The 25892-nt window shown below is 43.5% G+C and overlaps 1 protein-coding gene across 1 annotated transcript in view; it reads right to left on the bottom strand.

The window, feature by feature from the left end:
• PPP1R37 (protein phosphatase 1 regulatory subunit 37) overlaps window positions 1-25892 on the bottom strand; it is a 726853-nt gene that overhangs the window by 587867 nt on the left and 113094 nt on the right. The window contains exon 2 of the mRNA XM_069207728.1: window positions 2301-2398. Within this exon, the coding sequence (XP_069063829.1) occupies window positions 2301-2398 (98 nt within the window). The remainder of the gene's footprint in view (window positions 1-2300; window positions 2399-25892) is intronic.

The following is a 25892-nucleotide window of genomic DNA, read 5'->3' on the forward strand; positions in this document are numbered from 1 at the left end:
GTTCTTATGTAGGAAAATGACTCCTTGTTGCAGTTACACCTCCACACTCGCCCCGCCCCCCACACACACACTTTTTGCTTGATATTGATGCTGACTTGACTGAGAAGTGTGCTGGGATCCTGCTAACCAGGCCCCAGCACCACTGTTCTTTTGCTTAGAAATGTACTATTGTTTCCAAAATTGGCACACCCCTGGTACATAGATAAGTCCATTGACCAAGGAAGATCCCTAAGGGCTGCTGAATGTGCTGTACCACCCTAACGGACCCCTCACCTAACACATGCACACTGCCATTGCAGATTGTGTGTGTTGGTGGTGAGAAAAAGGTAAAGTCAACATGGCAACCCCCCTCCACCCCCGGTGTGCCATGCCCACAAAACACTGCCTGTGGCATAGGTAAGCCACCCCTGTAGCAGGCCTTAAAGCCCTAAGGCAGGGTGCACTATACCACAGGTGAGGGCATAGCTACATGAGCAATATGCCCCTACAGTGTCTAAGTCCATTCTTAGACATTGTAAGTACAGTGTGGCCATATTAAGTATATTGTCTGGGAGTTTGTCAAAACGACCTCGACAGCTCCATAATGGCTACACTGAATACGGGGAAGTTTGTATCAAACTTGTCAGAATAATAAACCCACATTGATGCCAGTGTTGGATTTATTAAAAAATGCACACATAGGGCATCTTAGAGATGCCCCATGTATGGCCCGACACTCGGATCACGACTTCGGGTCGTGGTTGCGCTCCAAGCACCACAAACAGACCTGATGCGGATCTGTCACTGACAGTCCTCGCACAGCTTGAAACCAGTCTTCTGGGACATCTCAAAGCACCAAAAACCTAGACAAAAGGGCCAAACTTGGCCAAAAAGAGACCAAGATAGCTCTCTCCGGGATTAGCGAGTCGCACGGAAAGAAAAGAACTGACTTCACTGTGCTGAGGCAGCATCTATGTACTACTAATGACGTCATCATGGTGACAACAATGCCAACGAAGTCGGCGGAGTCTACTGACGCCACCTACCGACACACGAGGGTACTGCTCGAAGAAAAAATCTCCAGACCTAGTCCGACGCCTGGGAGAAAATTCTACAGTAAGGAATCTGCAACTTGAAGTCTCTATCAGATATACAGAGTGCAGCCTGTGTGTAGCTTTCTTATGCCATATGAATGCAATCAATATAACAATAACTGTGTCAAGACCAAAGTAGAAAATGTAACATATGAGAGAACCGTAAAAGATGCAAGGCAAAAAGTCCTCTACTGGATGTTCTGTACCATTAATTAAAACCATGGTTGTCACGTATACCAGAAAAAGAAATGCAAATGGGAAACCATATACCCTATTCCTGTTTTCTCTGCCTCTGTAATACGATCTCTGATTTCAGTGTTGAGCTCCTGGCCTTGAGTTACCATAGCGAGTGAAACAAGATCAACTAACCTAAAACTAGACTGTCTTAAGTAGCCATGGAGCACAACTCAATAATTCAAAGATGGAGCATGGAGGAAGGAACCTGAGCCACATTTGTGGAACGAGTTGGCACAACTGCAAGCAAAGGCTATGCCTAGAAACTAAAGTATTCATGGACAAAGGACTAAGACAAAACACGCTTTCTGCAGGCAAACTCTCCTGGCGCGGATATTAAACAAATCAGTCTATCCAACTTCATGTTTACAAACACATGAGCTCTCAACCAATGCACCAAAACATAATTACCACAGTGAAGGCTACTGCAGACAGCTGTTCCAAACTGGAAGGTAACAAAGTAATGTTGTCCATGATTACTCAAAATGTTCACTCTTTTGTTATAACTGAACTAACGCAAAAGCAAAATCGGAGCAAATGTGCATTTTACTGAAAGGGTCATGTATGTGCTTTAGCAATTCAAGAAAATGTTTATGTATAAGGCAGTGCCATTAAAAAAACGACTGTCCACCAGATATTTATCTTACAGTTGTTCACCGATATAGTTCATGCCGTTAGTGGCAGGTTAAAGTTGGGAACTTAATAAACAAAGGCAACAGCGGCAGCTCTTTCATTTAAGAAAGCCATGGGCGTGCACATTCCATCAGAATTCCACACTTGCTGAGGCACAGCTCAAACGAGTAGTACAGGTTTTCCTATCATTGATTATGAAAGTTATAGATCATCACGTGGATGGATTCTATTGCTATTGAGATGAGGAAAAATGATTTTAAAACATCACAGCCCTGATGACCGCGGGGTTTGGAGTATTTCAGTAGTCACAACAATGGGATAGATCAGCAACCAATATGAATGCCAATATTTGGATCCTACCTGAAGCTGCTTTATGAGTTTAGGAATCTGTTTGCAGTTCAGTTTCTGGCAGGCCTGCTTGTAGGCACCAATGATCTCATCCACCGTCACATTTTGAGCTGTACATAAAAAAAACAGATTACAAACACTTTCAAGATTACTTAGAAACAAATGTTACATACATGTAACAAAAGTCCTCCAATAGTTGGTATCTATTTTATATCCGCATGCTTAGTAATGTTCCCTACTGATTGACTAAGAATACTTTTTAATTGTAAGTACTACTTTAAAAAGGTCACCTTTACAGCCCATGTACCTCAATTTTGGATTCCTTCCAGTTAACCCAATAAATGGAAGAGTCATAAAACTCACCCCCTGCAGCCTTGTCGAATTCTTATAGTGTAAAAAGTGTGTATCATGGGACAATACACGTCATCCATGAAAGTAATGAAAGCTTTAGAAATGTAGTTTACATGGGTATATTTCTCTTCAGTACTGGATCGGTCACTGATTCACATGCTACAAAAGACTAACAAGCTCTGTTTTACCTCAGACGGAAGGATAGAACAGAATCAACTGACTAGAATAAATTTCTCTGACAACCTGCATAAATTTGTCATGTGGTATTGTTCAACAACTAAGCACAAACTCCACAAAATGCTAGATACAGTCTCCCAAGCAGCAAACTGTTGGTGCAGAAGGCTATGAATGGCTTCTGGTTTACCTCTGATTAAAGTGTGCTGTGATTCTGTTTTATGATAATCTGCTAACACTATTGTAACATTTCTTTTTAGCGCTGTACTATAGCTTAAAAAGAGTAATGCATCTCGCAAAAGTGTATAGTTACACAATATCTGCACATTAAACATAATATTGCATCCGCATTACATTGTAGTGCCTTCCAAACTGTACAATGCATCTGAAGGTACAGTCACGAGGCAGTGCATTACATGAAGTACAATGACATTTTCAACAAGAAGTAATAAAAATAAACATTAGAAAAAAAACATGGTCAGATCAAAAATAGTTATTATATTGCCCTATGATCAAGCAGAGAGTCAGGCTATCATGGGAAACATACAGATACAAGCCCAACTTGTGAAAATTCCAGAGGACCCCCCATAACAATTCTAAGGACACCAACACCGAAACACAGAAGATTCTAGGATTAGAGCAGCCGCCACCATTCATCCCAGATAGTTGAGTAAAATGCTGAAAGTGGGGAATGGCAACAAGCCTTTTACTTATGTGACACATTCATGCCCCATACTGCCTACGCACTGGATTAAGGTACTTGACGTTAATAGGATAGATGGTCAAATCTTCTGTCCCCTTGCCCCTTAGTAGGTACTATTGTTGAGTGCTACAGACTGGCTACCAGAGGAGACAAGATTATTTGTATCCACGGCACTGAATCTTGCCAAAAGGCACGTTAACAAATCACCTGGATGCAAAGAAGGGAACCTAAGACTGATCAGTGGTTATAAGACATATTGAGGAGATCAAATTGAGATATACTCTACGGATGCCAGGCCTCAACCAATGGATTCTTGGAATCTACTCCAGTCTTCTAACACTTTGCTAACAAATTAATAAATGTAACATTCTTTACCTAGAAAAGATTTACCTTTAAACTTGAGAAAAACAAACAAAAAGCATGTCTAAAAGATTAGCTTGAGGTTTTTCAATGTAAGAGGGAAGGTTCTCTTGACTTCGAAAGCATGTAAGGTTTTTTTGTTCATCTAGAATGAATTGTTTTATGAGAAAATATTTAACAATACTAATAAGAAATGAAGAACTTCAATAACTAATGTCATATGTTTCAAAGTTAGTGAGTTTCTTAAAAAACTGAATGACTCCAACATAAAATGCTTGTACTTCAGGTAATTTACGAGTTAAAATACAATACAAATAAAGCAGTTTTCCACCTAAGCATTGGTTTCAAAAACGCAGAAAATCGGGATAGGACCATGTTAACTCCAGCACAGCAGCTGATAATGTGGTGAAAAAAGTAATCAAAAAAAAAAAAAAAAAAATCCTGATGATGAGTCTGAAAAACTAAAAAAGGCACTTCAGTTTCCTCCTGTACCCTGTACTAACGTGTTACATTTGAACAGGATGATTGCCATAACCGCCCTCTTCTAATTAAATTAGCAATGGGGGAAGAGAATTAAATGAGTGGACTCTGGTATACTTTTCTTCTATCACCACACTTTTTGGCACAGTGCCTTCAGAGAAATGACTCAGGCTTGACTGACACCCATTATGCAGTCTGATTCAGACTGCCATGCTCTAAGCAACCAGGAGTCAATCTAGTAAGTTCAGAGAGCCGGGCTTTTAGCGCACTTGCTGGTTGTCCTTGGTGAGAAGGTGAATGTGAGATTTACAACACTACAGTCAACTCTGGGTCCCATATTTATCCATTCCAAATGAGTTGTACTATAAAGAAATCCAATGGAGTAGGAGAGATGTTTCAGTTTGCTAGCAACTCTTGGTACAATAGTAACTGGGGAAAAGGCCATTGAAAGTGTATCCCGCAGTGAGGAAATTTCTTAACACAAGCACTGCATTTAGCTTTCTCCAAAACCTCAGAGCCTCTCTCTTGCTTAATTAATTGGTGAAAAATCTCAAGACTCACTAGCACCAGTTTTGGTTGTTTTAGATGAATGCATCAGTTATGTATTTAGAGGATGCTACTGGGAGCTGAATTTTGTGCTTAAGTGCACAAATTCACAACTGCTCTGGAAAAAAACAAGGGCACTTGTAATTGTTTGCTCTCCAATACAGAGCATGGGCACTGTAATTATCATTATTAGTACTGTAGTTCCCTGGACTGCTTGACTGAAAGTTTAGTCAACCTGAATGCCACAGGAATCCAGATGTTGATGTTCAAATTATTTTCCTGTTTTGACCAGTCACTTTGCTGCCTGACCGCGCAAATGTCCTGAAAATCATAGCAGAGATACATCCTTCTGAAACATGAATCAAGGGAAGGGTAGACCTTGCTGAAGATTGGACAGTTTCTGCTAATAACAGAGTGCATGCTTGAAGGTGGATGTCAATTAACAACCACCACCAAATCTACAGTAATATACACTGTTTGATGGTCAAACATCTCCAGAACAAAATGCATTTTAAGTCTACAATTTGAGGTGAATGGAATTAAATATAGCATTCTTAGACGATCCTTGTGCTGCGGATGAGGCATATTTGCATATCAAAAAACCTTTATGACTTCAGTATTAATCAGTGAAACAAATGAAAGGTTTACGCAACTCTGTTCTTGTAAAATTACTCCTAAATCAGAAGCTGGGTGGATACGATTAGAAATAATTTGTTATGGGTAACTGACAACAGGGAGTAGTGAGATTTAGGACTACTACATTCCTCTATTTGCAACGGGGGGCATAATTAGCTAGCCTTCAGGATAAGGGGTTGTACACGGTCCGGAACTTCATAAATACCTTCTAGCCCTACCTCAGCCCACAATGTAGAACTCAGACTAGCAGAGAACAGTTGCCTGCTTTAAAAAATAGCATATAAAAGGGACAAAGGAATATTAAGTTAAAGCATATAAAGGTTCAAACTAATGTAAAGGAAGGGAATAAGTACTTAGTGAGGTCCTTGTCCACAGTGTTTGTGAAGAGAGCTGGCTAAGTCAGAAACTGAGCAGCAGGCTCCATCTCTCTGAGGGAGGCATCACATCTAGATATGTTCCATAGTCTGGCATCATCCTTACAAGTACACCTAGTTGGCTTTAGGTGGGAGCTATACATCTGCCAGATCAATACATTCTAGACTTTACAGTGAGGAGGATACAAGTGGAGCATACAGTCAAGATGCCTCCTAAACATCACAATTTTAAAGAACGAAAATCTCCAGGCTTCTTATTAAAGGTAATTGATTGTTGTGAGAGAATACTTGAGGTCTACATGGTTATCATGATTTTAGTATGTGTGATATAAAGTTTAAAATATCATTTAAGAAGACTCAAGTGATTTAGGTGATCTTCATTAGACCAAGGGCAAATGTGTAACAGTGCCTAGTGAAGACCTTCCTGTGAGCACAGACCAGCAAACGTTGTTTCTGACAAGTCTAAAGTGAGCATATGTTCGTTTCTCAGAAGTCATGCTCTCAAGTTCTGTAATAAGGGGGAACAATGGAGGGCAGCTTTTCTTCCAAAACTAAGAGAGCCACAAAATGCTCAAGTTTCAGGAAGATGACGTTGGAGGGATGAAGCATGCCCAAGTACTAAATTTGTTGTGGCAGAAAAAGTTTGAAGGATGACATTGTAGAGGTTACAGTTTTAAATTTTCTGGAGTTTTCTTGATCAGAGAGGATGCTAGAAAAGCACAGAGGGACTTTGTGATTTCTAGATGGGCAAGATCTTCTACGGAATTATTTGCTGGTCCCGGTTAGGATGCACAATTCATCAATAGGGATTGTCTTCTGTTGAAAAAAATCTAAATAAGGCATTGAGGGTTAACAGGCTGCTGCTTGTGTGGAACATCATATAATCAGAGTACGCTCACTGAATTTCTTCTGAACTGTTATAATGTATTATTGTCTAAGGCTGACTGTATGGCATTCTCATTTAGATGCTGAGTGAGCTCTCCAGCAATACTGAAAGGAGTCACCTCTCACTGGAATCTGATGAGTTGGTGTTTTGAAGGACTGACCTTCAAGAAAATTGGGTGCTAAAAACCACCAGTGACAAGTCTTTAAAATCATGAAAATAGTTGCTTTTATGTAGATTTAGGACAGGTCTGATGCCCGCAAACTTTGGGGACTATGAAGTCAATTACAAATTTTCTTGGTCTGGAAGAAATTCAATGGCTCCCAAGGCCAGAAGTTCTGAATATTCAATACAGATTCTGACGATGTCTTTCAAAGTTTTGGAGGGAGGGTGGTGCTAATGGGAAAAAGTAAAGGCATAACCATCTCAAATGAATGGTTGCAAGTTATTTAGAATAATTTTCAGCGAAGTGTAGAAAGACATTTTACACCAGAATAAGTTCTATGTGGGGCACAAAGGAAAGGGATTGGTGCTACTTTTAGGGAACAGCAACCTTAAGAGTTAGGATATGTATTGCAGTGGTAGAAAAGAAGCTGGACTCTTTGATGTAGCCCACACAATAATGTGTTGTCTGAGGAACGGACATACTGGGCAACTGGCTTGTGTTTTGTTTGAAATATTCATTTTGTGAAAGAAGCAATAAAAGAAGGGGTTTGTTTTTGGTTTGAATCCTGCCTCGCATTATATGAGTTAAACATGTATCAGGGCTTTACAACTGAAACGGCAGGCGAATGTGCGCATTTTGGAGGTGCAATTCTGTCTCATTCAATTCAAGATCCTTTGTAGAATTTACTACACAAGGACACTCCTATACAAGGTCTGGAGGGCAGTGAACGAGTGATTGCATGCCTGTGGTCAGAAGGTGTCCTCCTTACATACTTTGTGGGAATGTCCTAAGATCCACTCGTTTTTGGAGGGCATAAGAGCTCATTTAAAGATGGGGAACTGCTTGCACATAGTTGTCATTGTTGGCGGTGTGGGGGGTCTACAATCCTCAACTCTTATCAGAAAACCTCAGGTAACTTGGGGTTTCTCCTAGCAAAAAGAGATTGCATGGAAATTGAGTGGTATGGAAGGTCCAAAAGTACAAGAGTTGGCACGAGAGATGGGTGTGTGCTATAACCGGGAAACATCGATCTATGAGAGTTGGGGTTGCCTGATGAAATTTGGGAAGGTGTGGGGAAAGCGGACTATAGGGGAATAAGAGAAAGGAACTGCGAGACGAGGGAGGAAAGCCGGAAAGGGAAGAATACAATGAGGATGATGGGTGGGGGAACCAATGGCGGTAGCAAGGAACGACAGGGGGAGTCCCCTGATAGGGCAACTGAAACAATAACAGGACTTCTCTGGTTTTAGGGTATGTGCCGTTTTCCTGGATATTTGTATATGTTTTGAAAATCCACTGAAAATGATTTACAAAAAAAAATCTGCATCAAGGTTGACAGTCTTTTTGTTGGCCACTAGAAATGGAAATATAGAATTTAGTTGTTACCACCAAACCATACTTTTCATTAGGACTTCACCTGAAGAAGGAGAATAAAAAAAGTTGTAGGTCCATAACTTTACACTTCAAGGGTCTACGGACAGAGATGCTATTCTGAGCCAGGTTGGGAGGCACACGTAGAATGACATGTTTAGGTATCCAGGGAGGTAAAACTGAATGAGGTGAAGGAGTCTGAAAGTTCCAGTCAGCAGTCATAGAAATCTCTGCTGTTGAAACTGAAATAATATGAAGGATCAAACTCCTGCCTCAAATGAGAACCCATGAGCTCCCTAACAAGCATAAGCTTAAACTATTGGGCTACAACCTCTGGTGTACCAGAAGCTAGAAGCTCAAGGCAAAGCGATTACTAGTAGATGGAACTAAGACCAGTTTGTTGTGCCATTCTATTACGCTTCTCTTTATCCTTATGATGGGGTGTGTATTAAACTGAAGTAGTTATCAAAGATAGCCTGGCTGATGAAGGGTGATACCCAGAAACCAGTCCCAGGATGCTTGTTTACGGTCCAGGGAGGACCTGGCCTGGCAGTTCCGGCTGGACTGTTCCCATGGGGAACAGGGTAAAGACTGACTTGCATATGGCTGGCTCCAAACTGGGGTGGCATGGTGAGCAAAATAATTGATGGATTAACCCCAGATTTGTGACTGGGGGTGAATGTTTGATTGGTTCCACATTCCGTCCATCATTTGTATTTCTTTGCTCTTATAAAAGAAGAGCATGATAGAAGTTTCCATTCCATATAAGAATAAACCGTTGTCTGACTCCAAGAATGGTGCAGTTTCAATATTCTGGTGACGGGCTGAAGGTCTGACAACCTAGTAGTCCTTAGGTGATCAAAAAAAATGAGTTTGGTCAGTGTCATTAAATTGGAATTTGCTTGAAAGTTTTTGACTATCAAACACCTCAGATTTTACTTTCAAGAAAGTGGCTGGATTGAGACATGTTTTGGGGATCCGAGGAAGGTGCCAATGTCACAGTTTCCCAGATCAAGGTGTATTATAATTATTAGAACTGGAACAGTAACAATTGCCTTCAACACTGGGATTATAGTCTGAATGTCCGGAAATGTCTCCCGAGGTGAAAACCTTTTTCAAGGCAACCATGGCCCCAATGGCCCTAATGAAGGTCAGTTTCTGGAAAGGTTGTAGATGGGATCTGAACTTACTGATGTAAGTCCCAGAGTAGACACTGACTAATTAAGTCCTATACGTGAACCAACATTAGCTGAGGTGAGCTTGCCTTGATAAACCAGTTGCCAAGACTCAAGATGTGTATCACCAATCTGTGAAGATGAGCCATGACCACGGACATGAACTTCATAAAAACGAGGACCCATATCAGGCCAAAGGATGCTGTTAAGCACCTGATTCCTACTACAAGTAGATATCTCCTCTGGAACTGCAGGACTAGCACATAGAAGTATACATCCTGCAAGTCTAAATATTTTAGCCAGTGATGATCCAAGGTCCGTAGAAATTGTTTAGGTCATAATTTTGAACCTCCTGAGAAATTAGTTCAAAACCCTAAGGTCTACAAATCTCAGGATTTAGATCTCAATCCTTCTTGAGGAGTAGGAAGCACTACTATTATCCTTCCGTCCCATTCACAGCTCTGAGTTTGCACCCTTGGCGAGCAAAATCTACACCTCCCTGGAGAAGACACAATCTTGATCTGCTAAAATCCATGGGGGAACATGTGGGTAGGGTATAACCCATGTGGACAATTTGTGAATTGGACCAAACCCCTAGTGAGGTAGAGTAGTGACCTTTCTGTACTGCTGGTACAGCAACAATGCCATTCCTATGCTATCCTTAAAAAGTTCCAGGGCTGAATCAGATTTATCTCAACACAGCCTAACCCTGTTGAAGGTATTTTAATCAAGGACATTTGCACATCTCCTGAAATTCTGGTGGAGAGCATTCTGGCATGTTGGATAAGTAACTGGGCACAGGGCATAGGTAACTGAGTCACTGATGCCCAGGCAAGAAAGTGAGATCTGCATGGTCACATCTTGTCATAGGCAACTGCCTAAGCAAAGTAATTACTAAGGTCCTCCAGCAGCACATGTCATATGTCCTAAACAGCGTGGCAAAGGCAAGAATCGTTTGAAGAGCATGGTGCTAGGATACACAAATAAAAAAAAATGTTGCTCAATGCATCAATACGTTTAAACATTTTGGATTGGAGTTTAGATTCACCCTACAAGTAGAGTCTTATAACACTAGTCTCTACGGTATAGGGTGCCATGTAAGAAATTTCAAGACCCCTAGCAATGAGGTGACCCACTGCTGGGGCTAAAAAGGTTTTTTTTTTTAAATTGTATAATGTGGTATGGGACAAAGACTGATCCTAGGCTGGCACCAAATAGGATCTAGACCAGCCGTCACTGAAGCTGCCAGCGCCACAGATGGGTCAACTTCGGAGGCAGCAGTGAGGTTGAGACACAGCCTGGTGGTGTAATGGGCTATCTTCACACAGGGTCAGTTGGTAAAAAGGGTTGGCCTGCTGGTGGAATTTGCCCTGGCAAGTCCATAAGCCCAGAAGGAGCACAAGAGGGAATCGGAGCAAAGCTGAAACTACAGTGTAGGCTCCGTTATGGCGATGACCCAATAGGAAGTAGACAATGGCAATGCGAACTTCAAGCGCATCAGCTTCAGAATTGCATCAGATCCAAAGAGAAAGGTAAAAGGAGACTAAGGTTGCTATATTGGCAACTTTGATGCTTACCCCTCAAGATGGAGTGTGAGGATATCAACAACTCATCTGACTTGTGTTCTTGTATTCTGTGATAGAGTTTAGTTTCCTAAACGCTAATGGTCTTGGGTTGCATTAGGGAGCATTTGCTGCAAGACTGTAAATTGTGGTTGGTACTGAGACACTACAGACAGAAGTCATGAAGATGTGTTACCAATGCCCATTTGAAGCCCAACATCTTTGGAGGGGACATCCCTACACCACCAACAAAAGATTTTTATTTTTGTTTTTTTTGGTGTGAGTTTAGGAAAGGGGGATCAAAACTTCAGTACAAACTGAACTCAGCCTTAGAAAAGCTCAAGATCCATACTGATAAGTGCAGATGCAGAAAAAGAGGAACTGATTTTAGCATGTAGGGGACGCACCTACATGTAGCTCCATGTTGGTATGGCCTGAGGTCATGCCAGAGGCTGCAGGTGCCCCCTGCCGGTAAGCAGAAGCTATTACATGACTTTCTAGACCTAGTGTGGCGAGTAATTCTTTTAGTACTGCTTCTACGGATACCGGGCATACTGATATAGATGGTATTACCTCCCTTTGTCTATCAAAGTTACATGGGAAAGACTCTCATTAATGCGAGAAGCACAGGTGCAAAAGACTCTGAACAATTTACAATTACTATTGCAAAGCTAGAGTTAGATCTATGGGCTAGTTATTAGACTGCATTATTTTGCATTATTTAGATGTTGTTTCTCTACTGGAGAAGGGAGTATTATCTTCCCATAAAATAAAAAAGGTTCAATCACTGCTCCAAGTAATTACAGGCAAATAACGCTGCTGGATGCCACAGGGAAATTTTTGCAAAGTGTATCTTAACTTACAGGACTGGGCAGAGGGAAAGAAAATGGTGCCCATGGAAAAAGTTGGGTTTAGACCGAATTGCTCCACAAATTAGATACTATCACTGCACTGCATCTAGTTCTGGAAAAGTATGTTCAGAGGAGGAGCATGCCTTTCTGCCCAGCTTATATTAATTACACTGAATTTTGTCTGCATGGGCAGGAACACCCTGTAGAGAAAGCACAGCACTATGGGCTTCCCAGAGGGTTTTGTGAAACTTATGCCCTGAATACCTCTATATGGTGCTATGTTATGCCTGGGGGCAAGTGTGGCATTACAGCAAAAATAGAAACCAAGAATGGTTTAAAATAAGGATGCCTATAGGCTATTCTCCTTTTTAGGTTGAAGCCTACCAGACAGAGCAGCTGTCTGCAGGCAGTGAAAAAATCTACTTACTATTGCAAGTCATATTTTATAAGGTAGAGATATTTTTGGGACCTACTCACCCCTTCTGGGGAGTTGATAAAAAGGTGTTCTGTTTAATCAGAAAGTAAAGAAGAAATAAAGACGCCTTTAAAACTTGTTCATATATTGTCACATTTGCTCTGTGTTCAGACACAGCGGTCAAAAGTTTGTTTTCTTACAGTTACTTTTCCTTCTGACTGCAAAGTTCCAGCATTTTGTAAGGTGAACTGTCTGACTTGCTGTACAAAGAGTGGGAAATGAAAGGCTGTAGGGTGTCAGGTTTTTATTAACACACATTTCAATAACTAAGTCAACTGCACCAACATTACAAAATATATTTCAGTTGTTGTGAAAGGCCATTTTTTGTACTTGTGAGGAAAAAGAATATTTTGCTAGGATGAAACCAAACCGAACACTTTACTTGTGATGTGCAAATTATGTTTTCTGAAACCCAATTCTCACAGATTATTGTTAATAAACTATATAGATTTATCAGTAAAGCTGAAAGTTAGTGGAAACGTTTTTGGACATTTCTTGAAAACGTACTATCTGTAAGTGGCAGTGTACAACCACATCATGTTTTAGTAATATATTTATTAAAAGTGAGTGTTTAATCTAACTTCTGCTCAGATGGGAATGCTATTAGTAAACTAAGAGGCAAGTCATGGATCATGTGTACCCTGAATGTGTGCTAGATTCTTATTATATATGCAGCAAACTTTTAGTCTATTTAATCAAACAAGAGGGTTTTTGTGCCTCAGAATGTTCTGCAGAAATGCTGAACTCACATATCTGAAGGTGCACTCGTGATAATGAAGAACTCTGCAAAGTAAAATATTTGCCTAGGATTGATTTTGGGATCAGTTTACAGGTCAAGTACATTACAGTTAGGTTGAGTACATTACTCAAGTTACTCGACCTGCAGGTATAGCAACATTGTTATTATTTTTAAGTCCTGTTGTCTAGACATCTTGGGGACATTTAGAAAGCTGACCTAGGAATGCATTCCACCCATTGCTTTTTAACTCATTTTCCAGCTTTCCATTTTCTGGCTTTATTTGCTGTAGGCTGTCCAGTTGAGTTTGCCCCCTCCTAATGCCCAAATCGTGTTTACTGTATTCTTCCACAAACTTTCTTTCTGTAAACAGGCCTTTAAATATTGTCCGTATCTTGTCACATCTGCTGTAAATTTAAAGCCCGAGGTCAAATGTCAGGTGCTCTCTTCCAGGGAGCTTGATGTTTTACTTTCTTTGACTTTTAAGTGAGAGAATTTATGTGACAATCCTGCTGAGTACCCATGATATTTTATTCTAGCACACAACAGATAAAAGTACTGTGTTGCTGTTTTAGAATATACCAGAATTAGTACAAACAAAGCTAAATGTATTTGTAATTCTGAAGTCTGGTGGAAACAAATACGTGAATATGAACAAAGCACATCAATACACTAGGTGATGAGATTTGCACACATTAACGTTTGTGTGCAGCAAACCCATATTTTAGTGAAAATGTAAGGGTCATTTCAAATGAAAATGTGTTTTTTGTAACGGCTGTGTGCTACCACACTATACTCCACTCCACAAAACTCCACTCCACAAAACTCCACAGCATGCCACTTTACTCTAGGTCTCTGCACTATAAGGCACTCTTGACATGCCATCCCACCTTATTCCACACCACTCCTATGTCACTCACTCTACAACACACCAACTCACTCATTGCCCCTCCACTCAACCCACTCCTCTTTATCCCACTTCAATCCAATCTACCCCACCCCCCACATCTAATCTAATCCAATCCAATCTACCCCTCCCCCTCCAATCCAATCTAATCTAATCCACCCCACTTCAATCCAATCCATCCCACCCCTTTCCACTCCAATCTAATCTAATCTAATGCAACCTACCTCACTCCAATCTAAAATACCCCACTCCAATTCAGTCTTATCTACCCACCCCACTCCAATTTACCCCACTCCATTCCCCCAGTCTACCTCACTCCACCCAGTCGACCCCATTCTAGTCCACTCCAATCTACCCCATTCTAATCCACTTCAATCTACCCCACTCCAAACTACCTCATTCTAACCTACTCTAAACTACCCCAACCTACCTCCATTCCATCCCACCCTACTATAATCCACCCTATCTACCCAACTGCATTCCAGTCTACCCAAATCCACCTCACATCACCCCAATCTACTGCTATCTACTTCAATGTACAGGTTCCGGCTCCAGCCTAATCTACCCCCTAATCAAACACTACAGTATATAACCCATACAGTCCCATTAAGAACCTAAATGTGTTAGTAGGATTAACAAAGGATCAGAACGTGATACTGGAAATCAGACGAATTGAGACCATATTAAAGATGAACAAATGCTATCAAGACACTGGACTGTGAGTTTGTGTGCTCGAGGGTTTTCACTCTAAATAAGGTACATTTACAAAATATGAGCTATTACCAACTTAAAGGCCATTTGAAAGTATTTATGAAATAAAGCTCTATGGAAAATGACATCAAGCTCAGTGGTAAGAAACAAAGGTTATGGGAAACAGTACAGTCTTATCGAGTTGCGGTATTACAACCTTATTTAAGTTGGATTTTAGATCACAGTTCATACATGCATACTACTGAGTAGGCTAAATTGCCTACCTTAAACAGTGCGAGAGATGCTTGGCGGCACACGTACGATGGGAGGACATATTATGCACTTAATGTAATGATGCCGTACAAACACTGGATCAGGTTGTGTTTGTTTGCCTCGCCCTAAAATCTCTCCAACATATTTTTCTAAAACAGCTTTTTAGAAAAATATGGCATCAAAACAGCTAAAGGAGCGATTCAGCTGTTTTATTGTCTAGTAAACGAATTATTGTGTTGAATCTTTAACTCCTTTTTAAAAATGTATCAAGCGATGATATGTTTAACGTTTTATTGTTGATCCCATAAATCTAAATCTTTACTAAAAGCCTGAATCTAGTCTGGCGCTTGGGAGGTTCACAAGATGTGGAATCTGCATTAAAAGTATCCTTCAGAAACTTTTATATGCATCAGGAGACTGTTTGCGAAGTATAAACTAAACAGGTTACTATAATATTCTGTCGCAAAGCAGTGGGCACAGCTGTAACTTTAGCTTGTGACTTTTTAAAGGGGCTCACCTGAAGTACGAGGATACTTCATGTACAAGGTTTCCACCCCCCTCTTACCAATGAGAAATTGAAAGGTAGCTTCTTCAATGCAAACAATCACCATCTAAAGAACAACTATAACTACAACCAGGCCAAAAGAGGTGAAATGCAATACAAAGAATAAAAAACAGAAGATTAAGTCAGGCAGCCAGAGTCTTATCACCCTAGTAAGTTTCACATTAGGTATGTTGAACAAGTTAGTCATCTTTGGTAAAGCCATACCTGAAAGAGATTATCTAGCTGCAGATTTCTAACCTTAGAATAATCCCCAGGTGTCAGACTGGATCCAGAAGTTTTTCATGGGCCGTACCTCAGTGGGCTGGTAGGTGGTGGTGTTCATTTCCACATGGCATTTTGTGCACCAGAGGTGATGTGAGCGGTGCCTATATAGACGCCACCTTCGTACTCTGACTTCAGTTTCTTTCTGTGACTTTCCATGCAAGAAGCTCAAACCCACAAAGAACACTGAGCACTAGTGTATTACGCTATGACCCTTAAAAAGGAAAGAATTCTCTGCTTCTGAAATCCGTTCTCAGATTGGAGAAGATGGGTGGGTCAGTAAGGAATCTGTGGCTAGACAGAGTCTCTACCAGATCAGGCATTACTGAAGGTACGTAACTTGTTAATCTCCTAGAGACTTTTAGCCATAGATTCCTCACCTTAGAATAGATAACTATGCAATAACTCCTCAGGGTGGGGCTGCGACATGGACTAGACTAGAAAATCCTGTAGTACCAAATTGGCAAAATGCATGGGTCGCCGGATCGGACTGCCTAGGCAGCAGAGTTTTGTAAATGTGTGAAGGGAAGCCAACGTTGCTGCCTGACAGATAACCAGGACAAGCACTCTGGGAGGTGGTCACAGTTTTGGCTCAGGTAGAATGAGCTTGCAAACATTCAGGGGGTTGCTTTTAGTCCAATAGGAAACAGAATTTTATGCAAAGCACTACCCATCATAAGATGGATCTGTTTCTGCACCACCTTTCCTTTTCAGGCTTCAACGTACTCCACAAAGAGTTGATCATCCACATAGAACTCTTTTGTGACATCAAGGTAGAACAGCAATGCTCTTTTTAGGTCCAGCCAATAGAGTTTCTCCTCTTCTTCAGAGCAGTGAGGCAAAAGGGTAAAAGGTAGGCAAAGTGATGGACAGACCAAGATGAAAGGGAGTCACTACCTTGGTTTAGGACGATGCTCTAGCACAAAGGTCTGGGTAGATGGTAAGGTACGGCGGCTGCGATACCAGTGCCTATAGTTCACTCACCCTTCGGGTATATATTATTGCCACCGGGAAGACTGTTTTTATGTAAGAAGCCTGAGAGGGCAGTTCTGTAGTGGCTCAAAGGAAGCACACATCAAAAAAGGGAGAACTGAATTGAGCTCCCACTGTGGCAAAATTAAAGAAGCTGGTGGAAAACAAGTTGAAGGGCTTTGATAAACCAATTTACAAAAGGGGATTTAAAAGGGGCTAGCTGATCTGGCAACAGCAGAAATGCTGCTATGGCAGACAGATAACCTTTAAAGTCCCCAAAGCAGAGTCCTGCTGGGCTAGGGTAAGAAAGAAAAAAAAAAAGAACTTCGGTAATGGGTGCAAAGAGAGAGTCAATCTGTTTATCTGTACATTATGCTACAAACTTGCTTCAGCGTCAGGTGTATACCCTCTTGGTGGAGGAATACCTGGCTGCCAAAATAACATTGCAGACTTCAAGCAGAAGGTCAAAAGCTGTCAATCTACACACATGAAGGCAAAGCCATTTCAGGTTCGGGTGAAGAACTTTGAGAGGATCTTTTGTCACAGCAACATTGCCCAATCTGGAGCTATAAGAATGACTTGGGCTCAGTTGTACCAGATCTTCTTGAGAACTATAGGCAGGAGTGGTATTGGCAGAAAGGCCTGAGCTCCACTAGAGACCAAAAGAGTCTCATAGCGAGAGCAGCCTTGGAAACTCTAGCATGCAAAACTGCTGGCATTGCGAGTTCGACAAGGCAAATAGATCCAACTAAGGCTCTCCCCATTATTGGAAGCAACGTTGTGCCATCTCTCGATGGAAATTCACCAGCTGATTCCATTACGCATTGACGGCTGAGTTTGTCCACCCTGACGCTCACTGAGCCAGTCATGTGTTGATCCACCAGGAAAATGTCCTAATGTTACAGCTATGTCCAGAGGTGCAGCACCTCTAGACAAAGGGTCCTGTCTGTTGCAATCCCACATGGCGGTGGTGTATGTGGAACACTTGTCCTTGCCCAGAAGTTGGGGAAGGCAGAGGAGTCTACCACTAACCCAAGTCGAACAGATTCACCTGATGCTGTGTACACTGGAACATTCAATCCCACTGCAGGGCCCTCATAGGCCAATGGGTATGTGTCAAAAGAAGGATGAAGGAGGCCATGCGAACTAACAGTCTCAGAATCAGTCTTGCCGAAATCAAGAATACATGTCGAAACCTCGATATAGCCCAAATAGCCCGGACTTGCCACTTGGGAGGATACCCCAGAAGCCGCACTGAGTCCAGAACAGCTCAGATGAAAGGGAGCGTCTGAACCCTGAGAAGGAGGTAGGTGTAGCTTCCACACGCTGATATTGAACTGAGTGCGGAAGGTTTGCCTTAGTATGAAGGTGGGAGCCCACTGCCTGGGACGAGGCCGCCTTCAATAACCAATCATCGAGGTGGGGAAAGACTGGAATCCCTGACCACTGAGGATAAGCCGCAACCACAGTCATCACTTTCATCAACACCCAAGGGGCACTGGCAGGGATAAAGGGGAGCATGGCAAACAAAGTTCTCTTGGCCGACTGTGAACAGCAGGTAATGCCAGTGGGCAAGCAGGAAGAGGATGTGAAAATTTGTGTCCTGTAAGTCTAGCTATATCATCCATTCTTCTGTGTCCAGGGCAGACAGGACTTGCACAAGCATGAGCATTTTGAAATTCTCCTTTTCAGGAATAGGCTGAGAAGATACAGATTTAGGATAGGACGAAGGCAGTCATCCTTGTTGGGCGCCAGAAAGTAGCATGAATACCAAAAACAATCTACTTCTGACACTGCCACCTTCCCTATAGCTCCCTTGGCCAAGAGAGCTAAACACCTGCTTATGGACTAGGAAATATGGTACTCCATCAGCTTGTCTTAAGTAGGTGGCATGGGTTGGGGGACACACAAAGGGGAGGGAGTAGCTCCTTAAGACGAGCTGCAAAACCTAAAGTTCATATGTTACTGACCTCCAGTGGGGCAGGTGATGGTGTATCCTGTCTCCAACTGAATACCTATGATAGTCAGAAGGCATACTAAAGGGTTTTAAAGACTGCTACTTCTGGGTGCCTGTACCAAGTCAGTGAGAAAATAGTGTTCAGTATGCTGGCCAGGGTGGTGGAGTGTGAAAATACATGGTGGGAAGCCCCACCTGTAGCCACAAAAGTCACTTGCCCGACTGCCTTTTGCCACAAAAGGGGCAAAAGGCAGTCGGGAAAAGTGACAAGGGGCCCATGGAAAGACTCAAGGACCTGACCGTAACTCTACTGTCTTTGAAGTACTCTAATGCTGAGTCCACCTCATCTCCAAAGAGATGAGTGCCATCAATAGGCATGTCCATAAGAGAAGCCTGGATATCCCGTGCAAAGCCAGTGGTTCTCAGCCAGGCATGGCGTCTCAATGTCACAGACAATTAAAAGTGCTCTACCCAGTGAGTAGGCAGTGTCCACTCCACATCGAATGGTGAATTTTGCTGCAAGTCTGCCATTTGCAATTGCCTGTGAAAGTATAGCTGGGGCCTCCACCAATGCCACTGACAGCACTTGTGCAACCAAATCCCACATCGTATGGTTATATCAGCCCAACAGACATGCGCTGTGTTCACCAACTGCAATGCTAGGCTAACAGAAGAGAGAACACTCTTACCAGAGGTGTACCAGCCTACTGGATTCCCCATTTGACGGAGTGAAAGGGAATGCACCAGGGTCAACTTGGGATGGGAAGGCCTGAACTACCAGGCTCTCCAAGGTGGAGTGCTGGATGACAGAATTGTCCTATTCACAGGAGCCCCTGTGCAGGGCTTGGACCCCGCCGCAAGAAGGACATCTGCAAGTGCTTCATTAAAACGGATTAAGACTTTATATGGGGTAACTCCTAGCTGAAGCACTTCCGTGAGGACATTTATCTTGAATGTCACCGAGGGTAGGCTAAGGTCGAAGACCTCAGCCACCCTCCTCACCACAAAAGCAAATAAGGCACTCTCCTCTGAAGCCAAGGTAGGAGGAGAGACCAAGCCAATGTCTTGGGAGGTGTCCAAACCACTGGCATCTGCCATTTCCTACTCGCTGTTGTCCTCAACTTCTTTTACAGGGTACAGGTAACCATAAGGGTCCTCAGACACTTCCCATTTCCCCCAAATCCAGGCCTACCGAAAGAATAAGGCACTGGCTCTGATATAAGGGAACTGCCTCCCACCATCAGCGGGGCCGACATCCGATGACACCCACCCAGCTTTATGTCGGAATTGGGGATGACGATGAGCATGGTGCCACCGGTGGTGTTGGCACTGGAGCAGGCTCCGGGGAAGGTTGAGGTGGCTCGACCAGCGCCGCTGACCAAAAGATCAAAAGGGACCCCACTAGCACCACAAGTAACCTGTCAGCTGAAGACCAGTAGGGACCTCTCTCAAACATGTGGGGAAGGGCCACCCAAACATGACATGCATGGTCTCAAAGAATTCTCGTAACTAGGAGGGGGTCGCTCCAGCTCCTGGAAACTCTGGGAGGCACTGAGACTGTATAGGCGCAGGCTACATCACAGAGCTAGGCCTCGAATGCAGACTCTCCCTCGTCTCATCAGATGACTGATGGATGTGGTGAAGTCGAAGATCTCTTCAACCTCTTGATCTTCTTGTGCCTGTACAACGCATCCGATTTTCCTGGTGATGGCGATGACAAGTGCCTGGAGTAACACCAAGAATGATATTGGGACCTTCCTCTCGACCTAGATCTTGAGCTTCGCGTGGCAAGGAGCTTGCGGGACAGCTCCCCTCAAGGCCTTGGGGTGCATGGTGCAGCAAGCAAAGCTGGCCTTGGTGTTATGGTCGTGCCAAGCACAAGGCACACCAAGTGCAGATTTGTCACACATCTCTTGATAACAGGCGCCACCCGGTTTGAAACCAGCTTTCCCAGTGGGCATCCTGACACAACAGGAGGCAAGGTCTTGAGAAAAAAAAAAAAAAAAAAAGTGGGGGGAGAACTGCAAAAAGTCGAAAAAGGGTCAGTCACTAGAGAAATAGGATATCTCTTTCTGCATCTGTGTTGACTGGTGTGGAAAGCATGCTGGGGTGGCGACTATGTAGGCACTGCATACATCACTTCCGGAGCGGACGACGCAGAAAATTTCACATGCTGCCGAACTACGCCACCTACGAGGGTGCAGGGGTACTGCTCATGAAAAATTTTTACATTTCGAAAAATCCAGTCAACACTTGGGGATTATTCTAAGGTAAGGAATCTGTGGTTAGAAATCTCTATCAGATAAATACTTTGCTTTGGTGCCCGGAGATTCACTTGTTCAAGTACATACAATACATACACAACTGTAGTAAGAGACACTGCAATTATTTCAGATTCTAAAAAAGAATGGTTCTCTGATTTTCAGACATGACAGTACATGATTCAGTAGTGTGCAACGATGCAAATCAGGGTAACTGCAGCCAATAGAACCTACTCACTCCAGTCTGATAAAATTAAGCAGTACAGTGTTGACCTTGGGCTGCAGCAAAAATGGCTCCAATGACTCCTACAGCTTCTGGGTCTCATTCACACGTCTGCATCCGTGCTATTTATTCAACCTAAAAGCCTGTCCTTCCCAGAAATCGTGCTAACCCACCACAGCCACCTATAGTTCTTCTCCATTTAAGATTGGTCAACTGTCCTCATTATTTGTGCCTCAAATATATTGCCTTAAGATAATACTCAATTATCTAAGTCAAGCCGGACAAAGAAAATACTAAGTGAAAAGATTATTGCTTCTGAATGGTATATCACTGGTAAAGGGAGGTATTTTCCACTGAAGCAGGTAACAGCAGTGGCAAATACTTTTTTTTTTTCCCTTTAAACTGTATTTATGCGTTTTGCAACTATGGACAGTGAACACACATCAGAATAGAACAATAGAATTTCCCATCAAGAATCAGGCGGATCTACAGTCACGATCATATCAGTTTAAGCTCTAATAGCCTACAACCAGTAGATCACAGCTATGGCATATCATAAATCAAATTCTGGGGAACATCAGGGGAGAGAGGGTACAAGAAGGGAGTAGAAAGAGGGACAACAGGAAGAGAAAGCATAGAGGAAATAGGTAAAGGCCACTCAACAGATGTTGCAAAGCCATCTTTTTGTCCTGTTCACCCCCATTTTTGTTGCTGACTGGTGCTGATGGTAAGTGACTGACTGTGCCTTGGGCTCTGTTAGCCACACCCAGGACAGTGCTATGTTAAACACACATGTAGTAGAGTACACTAGGTATTATGGTACCCTTCCAATTGGTCTGACAGGCTCTAAGTTCCTAGTATATAGTAGGGCAAGAGGGTGCAATCTGCCTTTAAGCCACTAGTATATAATAGGGTATGGAGATTAGATGCCCAGCAGAATTTCTGCACTTGCATGTGTGCACTGCTGTGTGCTTTCTGTCCTTTTAAATGCAAGCCAGCCTTGCAGCCGGTCTTTAAAAGTTAAGTTCATACCATTTGCATGACAGCCCCTATAAGTCCCTACAAATAGTATGGCAAAGGGGTGCCAACTACCTAAAAGGCACTAGTACATTATAGGGCATGGATGTAGAGGCCAGCAGAATTGCTGCCCTTTACATGTGGGCACTGCTGGACGTTTTCTGTCATTTTTAAATGCAGCCTGACTGTGGAGACTGCAATTAAATGGAAATGGTGTGCCATATCGATTTTGGTGCTATGGGCACTTTAGATGTGATGATCTACCTTATGTTCATATATTAAGTACCCCCAGGGTCTCCCCTAGATGTCCAAGGGGTAGGGGTGTCCTGTAACTATGAGCAAGGACCTTATTAAAGATGGGAGGGAAAGGCTGATAACTTCATTTTTCCCCCATTGTAGATGCTGGGCTTCATAGGCTATTATTGCAATATTGTATTTTATTGCAAATATAGTAAGGGAAAGTGTAGAAAAGTAATTCAAGGACTTAAGAGATTTGTTTTGATAAATCCAGCAATTTGACATTGATGAATTGATCACAACTTGTACAGAACATAAGTTGAGGTTTTTCTTTCTGTAAGCCAAAATCCAGCCTTCTGAAGGTCCCCTCTGATTGGTCAGTGCTAACAGAAATTAGTAGAGCTGCTTGGTTAAGTGATAAGTGGCTGTCCAGAAGAGAGCCTATCATGTGAAGGGCAGCTCTGGGGCTACACAGGAATGCCAGGGAGGGGGAGGGAAAGGAGAGCGGGACAGAGGGGAATGCCAGATCCCCTAACCCTCACTTTATGGACCCCCTCAGCCAGATACCAGGCTTGAGGAAGGAATTTGTGTAGGAAAGTACCATCTTGCCTGGCATGTTACCCCCATTTTATCACTGTATATATGTTGTTTTAGTTGTATGTGTCACTGGGACCCTGCCAGCCAGGGCCCCAGTGCTCATAAGTGTGCCTGAATGTGTTACCTGTGTTATGACTAACTGTCTCACTGAGGCTCTGCTAATCAGAACCTCAGTGGTTATGCTCTCTCATTTCTTTCAAATTGTCACTAACAGGCTAGTGACCAATTTTACCAATTCACATTGGCTTACTGGAACACCCTTATAATTCCCTAGTATATGGTACTGAGGTACCCAGGGTATTGGGGTTCCAGGAGATCCCTATGGGCTGCAGCATTTCTTTTGCCACCCATAGGGAGCTCTGACAATTCTTACACAGGCCTGCCACTGCAGCCTGAGTGAAATAACGTCCACGTTATTTCACAGCCATTTACCACTGCACTTAAGAAACTTATAAGTCACCTATATGTCTAACCTTTACCTGGTAAAGGTTGGGTGCTAAGTTACTTAGTGTGTGGGCACCCTGGCACTAGCCAAGGTGCCCCCACATTGTGCAGGGCCAATTCCCTGGACTTTGTGAGTGCGGGGACAACATTACACGCGTGCACTACATATAGGTCACTACCTATATGTAGCTTCACAATGGTAACTCCGAATATGGCCATGTAACATGTCTATGATCATGGAATTGCCCCCTCTATGCCATCCTGGCATAGTTGGCACAATCCCATGATCCCAGTGGTCTGTAGCACAGACCCTGGTACTGCCAAACGGCCTTTCCCGGGGTTTCACTGCAGCTGCTGCTGCTGCCAACCCCTCAGACAGGCTTCTGCCCTCCTGGGGTCCAGCCAGGCCTGGCCCAGGATGGCAGAACAAAGGACTTCCTCAGAGAGGGTGTTACACCCTCTCCCTTTGGAAAATGGTGTGAAGGCAGGGGAGAAGTAGCCTCCCCCAGCCTCTGGAAATGCTTTCATGGGCACACATGGTGCCCATTTCTGCATAAGCCAGTCTACACCGGTTCAGGGACCCCTCAGCCCTGCTCTGGCGCGAAACTGGACAAAGGAAAGGGGAGTGACCACTCCCCTGACCTGCACCTCCCCTGGGAGGTGCCCAGAGCTCCACCAGTGTGCTCCAGACCTCTGCCATCTTGGAAACAGAGGTGCTGCTGGCACACTGGACTGCTCTGAGTGGCCAGTGCCAGCAGGTGACGTCAGAGACTCCTTCTGATAGGCTCCTTCAGGTGTTGCTAGCCTATCTTCTCTCCTAAGTAGCCAAACCCTCTTTTCTGGCTATTTAGGGTCTCTGTCTTTGGGGATTCCTTAGATAACTAATGCAAGAGCTCATCCGAGTTCCTCTGCATCTCTCTCTTCACCTTCTGCAAAGGAATCGACTGCTGACCGCGCTGGAAGCCTGCAAAACTGCAACAAAGTAGCAAAGACGACTACTGCAACTCTGTAACGCTGATCCTGCCGCCTTCTCGACTGCTTTCCTGGTGGTGCATGCTGTGGGGGTAGTCTGCCTCCTCTCTGCACTAGCAGCTCTGAAGAAATCTCCCGTGGGTCGACGGAATCGTCCCCCTGCAACCGCAGGCACCAAAGAACTGCATCTCCGGTACCCTGGGTCTCCTCTCAGCACGACGAGCGAGGTCCCTTGAATTCAGCAACTCTGTTCAAGTGACTCCCACAGTCCAGTGACTCTTCAGTCCAAGTTTGGTGGAGGTAAGTCCTTGCCTCCCCACGCCAGACTGCATTGCTGGGAACCGCGACTTTTGCAGCTACTCCGGCCTCCGTGCACTTCCGGCGGAAATCCTTTGTGCACAGTCCAGCCTGGGTCCACGGCACTCTAACCTGCATTGCACGACCTCCTAAGTTGTCCTCCGGCGACGTGGGACTCTTTTGTGCGACTTCAGGTGAGAACCGTTTCACGCATCTTCGTAGTGCCTGTTCTGGCACTTCTGCGGGTGCTGCCTGCTGCTGAGAGGGCTCCTTGTCTTGCTCGACGCCCCCTCTGTCCCCAGACGCAATTGGCGACATCCTGGTCCCTCCTGGGCCACAGCAGCATCCAAAAACGCTAACCGCACGACTTGCAGCTAGCAAGGCTTGTTGGCGGTCTTTCTTCAGGAAAACACTTCTGCACGACTCTCCACGGCGTGAGGGATCCGTCCTCCAAAGAGGAAGTTCCTAGCCCTTGTCGTTCCTGCAGAAACCTCAGCTTCTACTGTCCAGTAGCAGCTTCTTTGCACCCACAGCTGGCATTTCCTGGGCATCTGCCCATCTCCGACTTGCTTGTGACTTTTGGACTTGGTCCCCTTGTTCCACAGGTACCCTCGACTGGAAATCCATCGTTGTTGCATTGCTGGTTTGTGTCTTTCCTGCAGAATTCCCCTATCACGACTTCTATGTCCTCTGGGGAACTTTAGTGCACTTGGCACTCACTTTTCAGGGTCTTGGGGTGGGCTATTTTTCTAACCCTTACTATTTTCTAATAGTCCCAGCAACTCTCTACAAGGTCACATAGGTTTGGGGTCCATTCGTGGTTCGCATTCCACTTGGAGTATATGGTTTGTGTTGCCCCTATCCCTATGTGTCCCCATTGCATCCTATTGTAACTATACATTGTTTGCACTGTTTTCTAATACTATTACTGCATATTTTGGTATTGTGAACATATATCTTGTGTATATTTGCTATCCTCATACTGAGGGTACTCACTGAGATACTTTTGGCATATTGTCATAAAAATAAAGTACCTTTATTTTTAGTATATCTGTGTATTGTGTTTTCTTATGATATTGTGCATATGA

Source organism: Pleurodeles waltl, chromosome 9 (assembly GCF_031143425.1).
Source record: "Pleurodeles waltl isolate 20211129_DDA chromosome 9, aPleWal1.hap1.20221129, whole genome shotgun sequence".
NCBI classification, from domain to species: Eukaryota; Metazoa; Chordata; class Amphibia; order Caudata; family Salamandridae; genus Pleurodeles; species Pleurodeles waltl.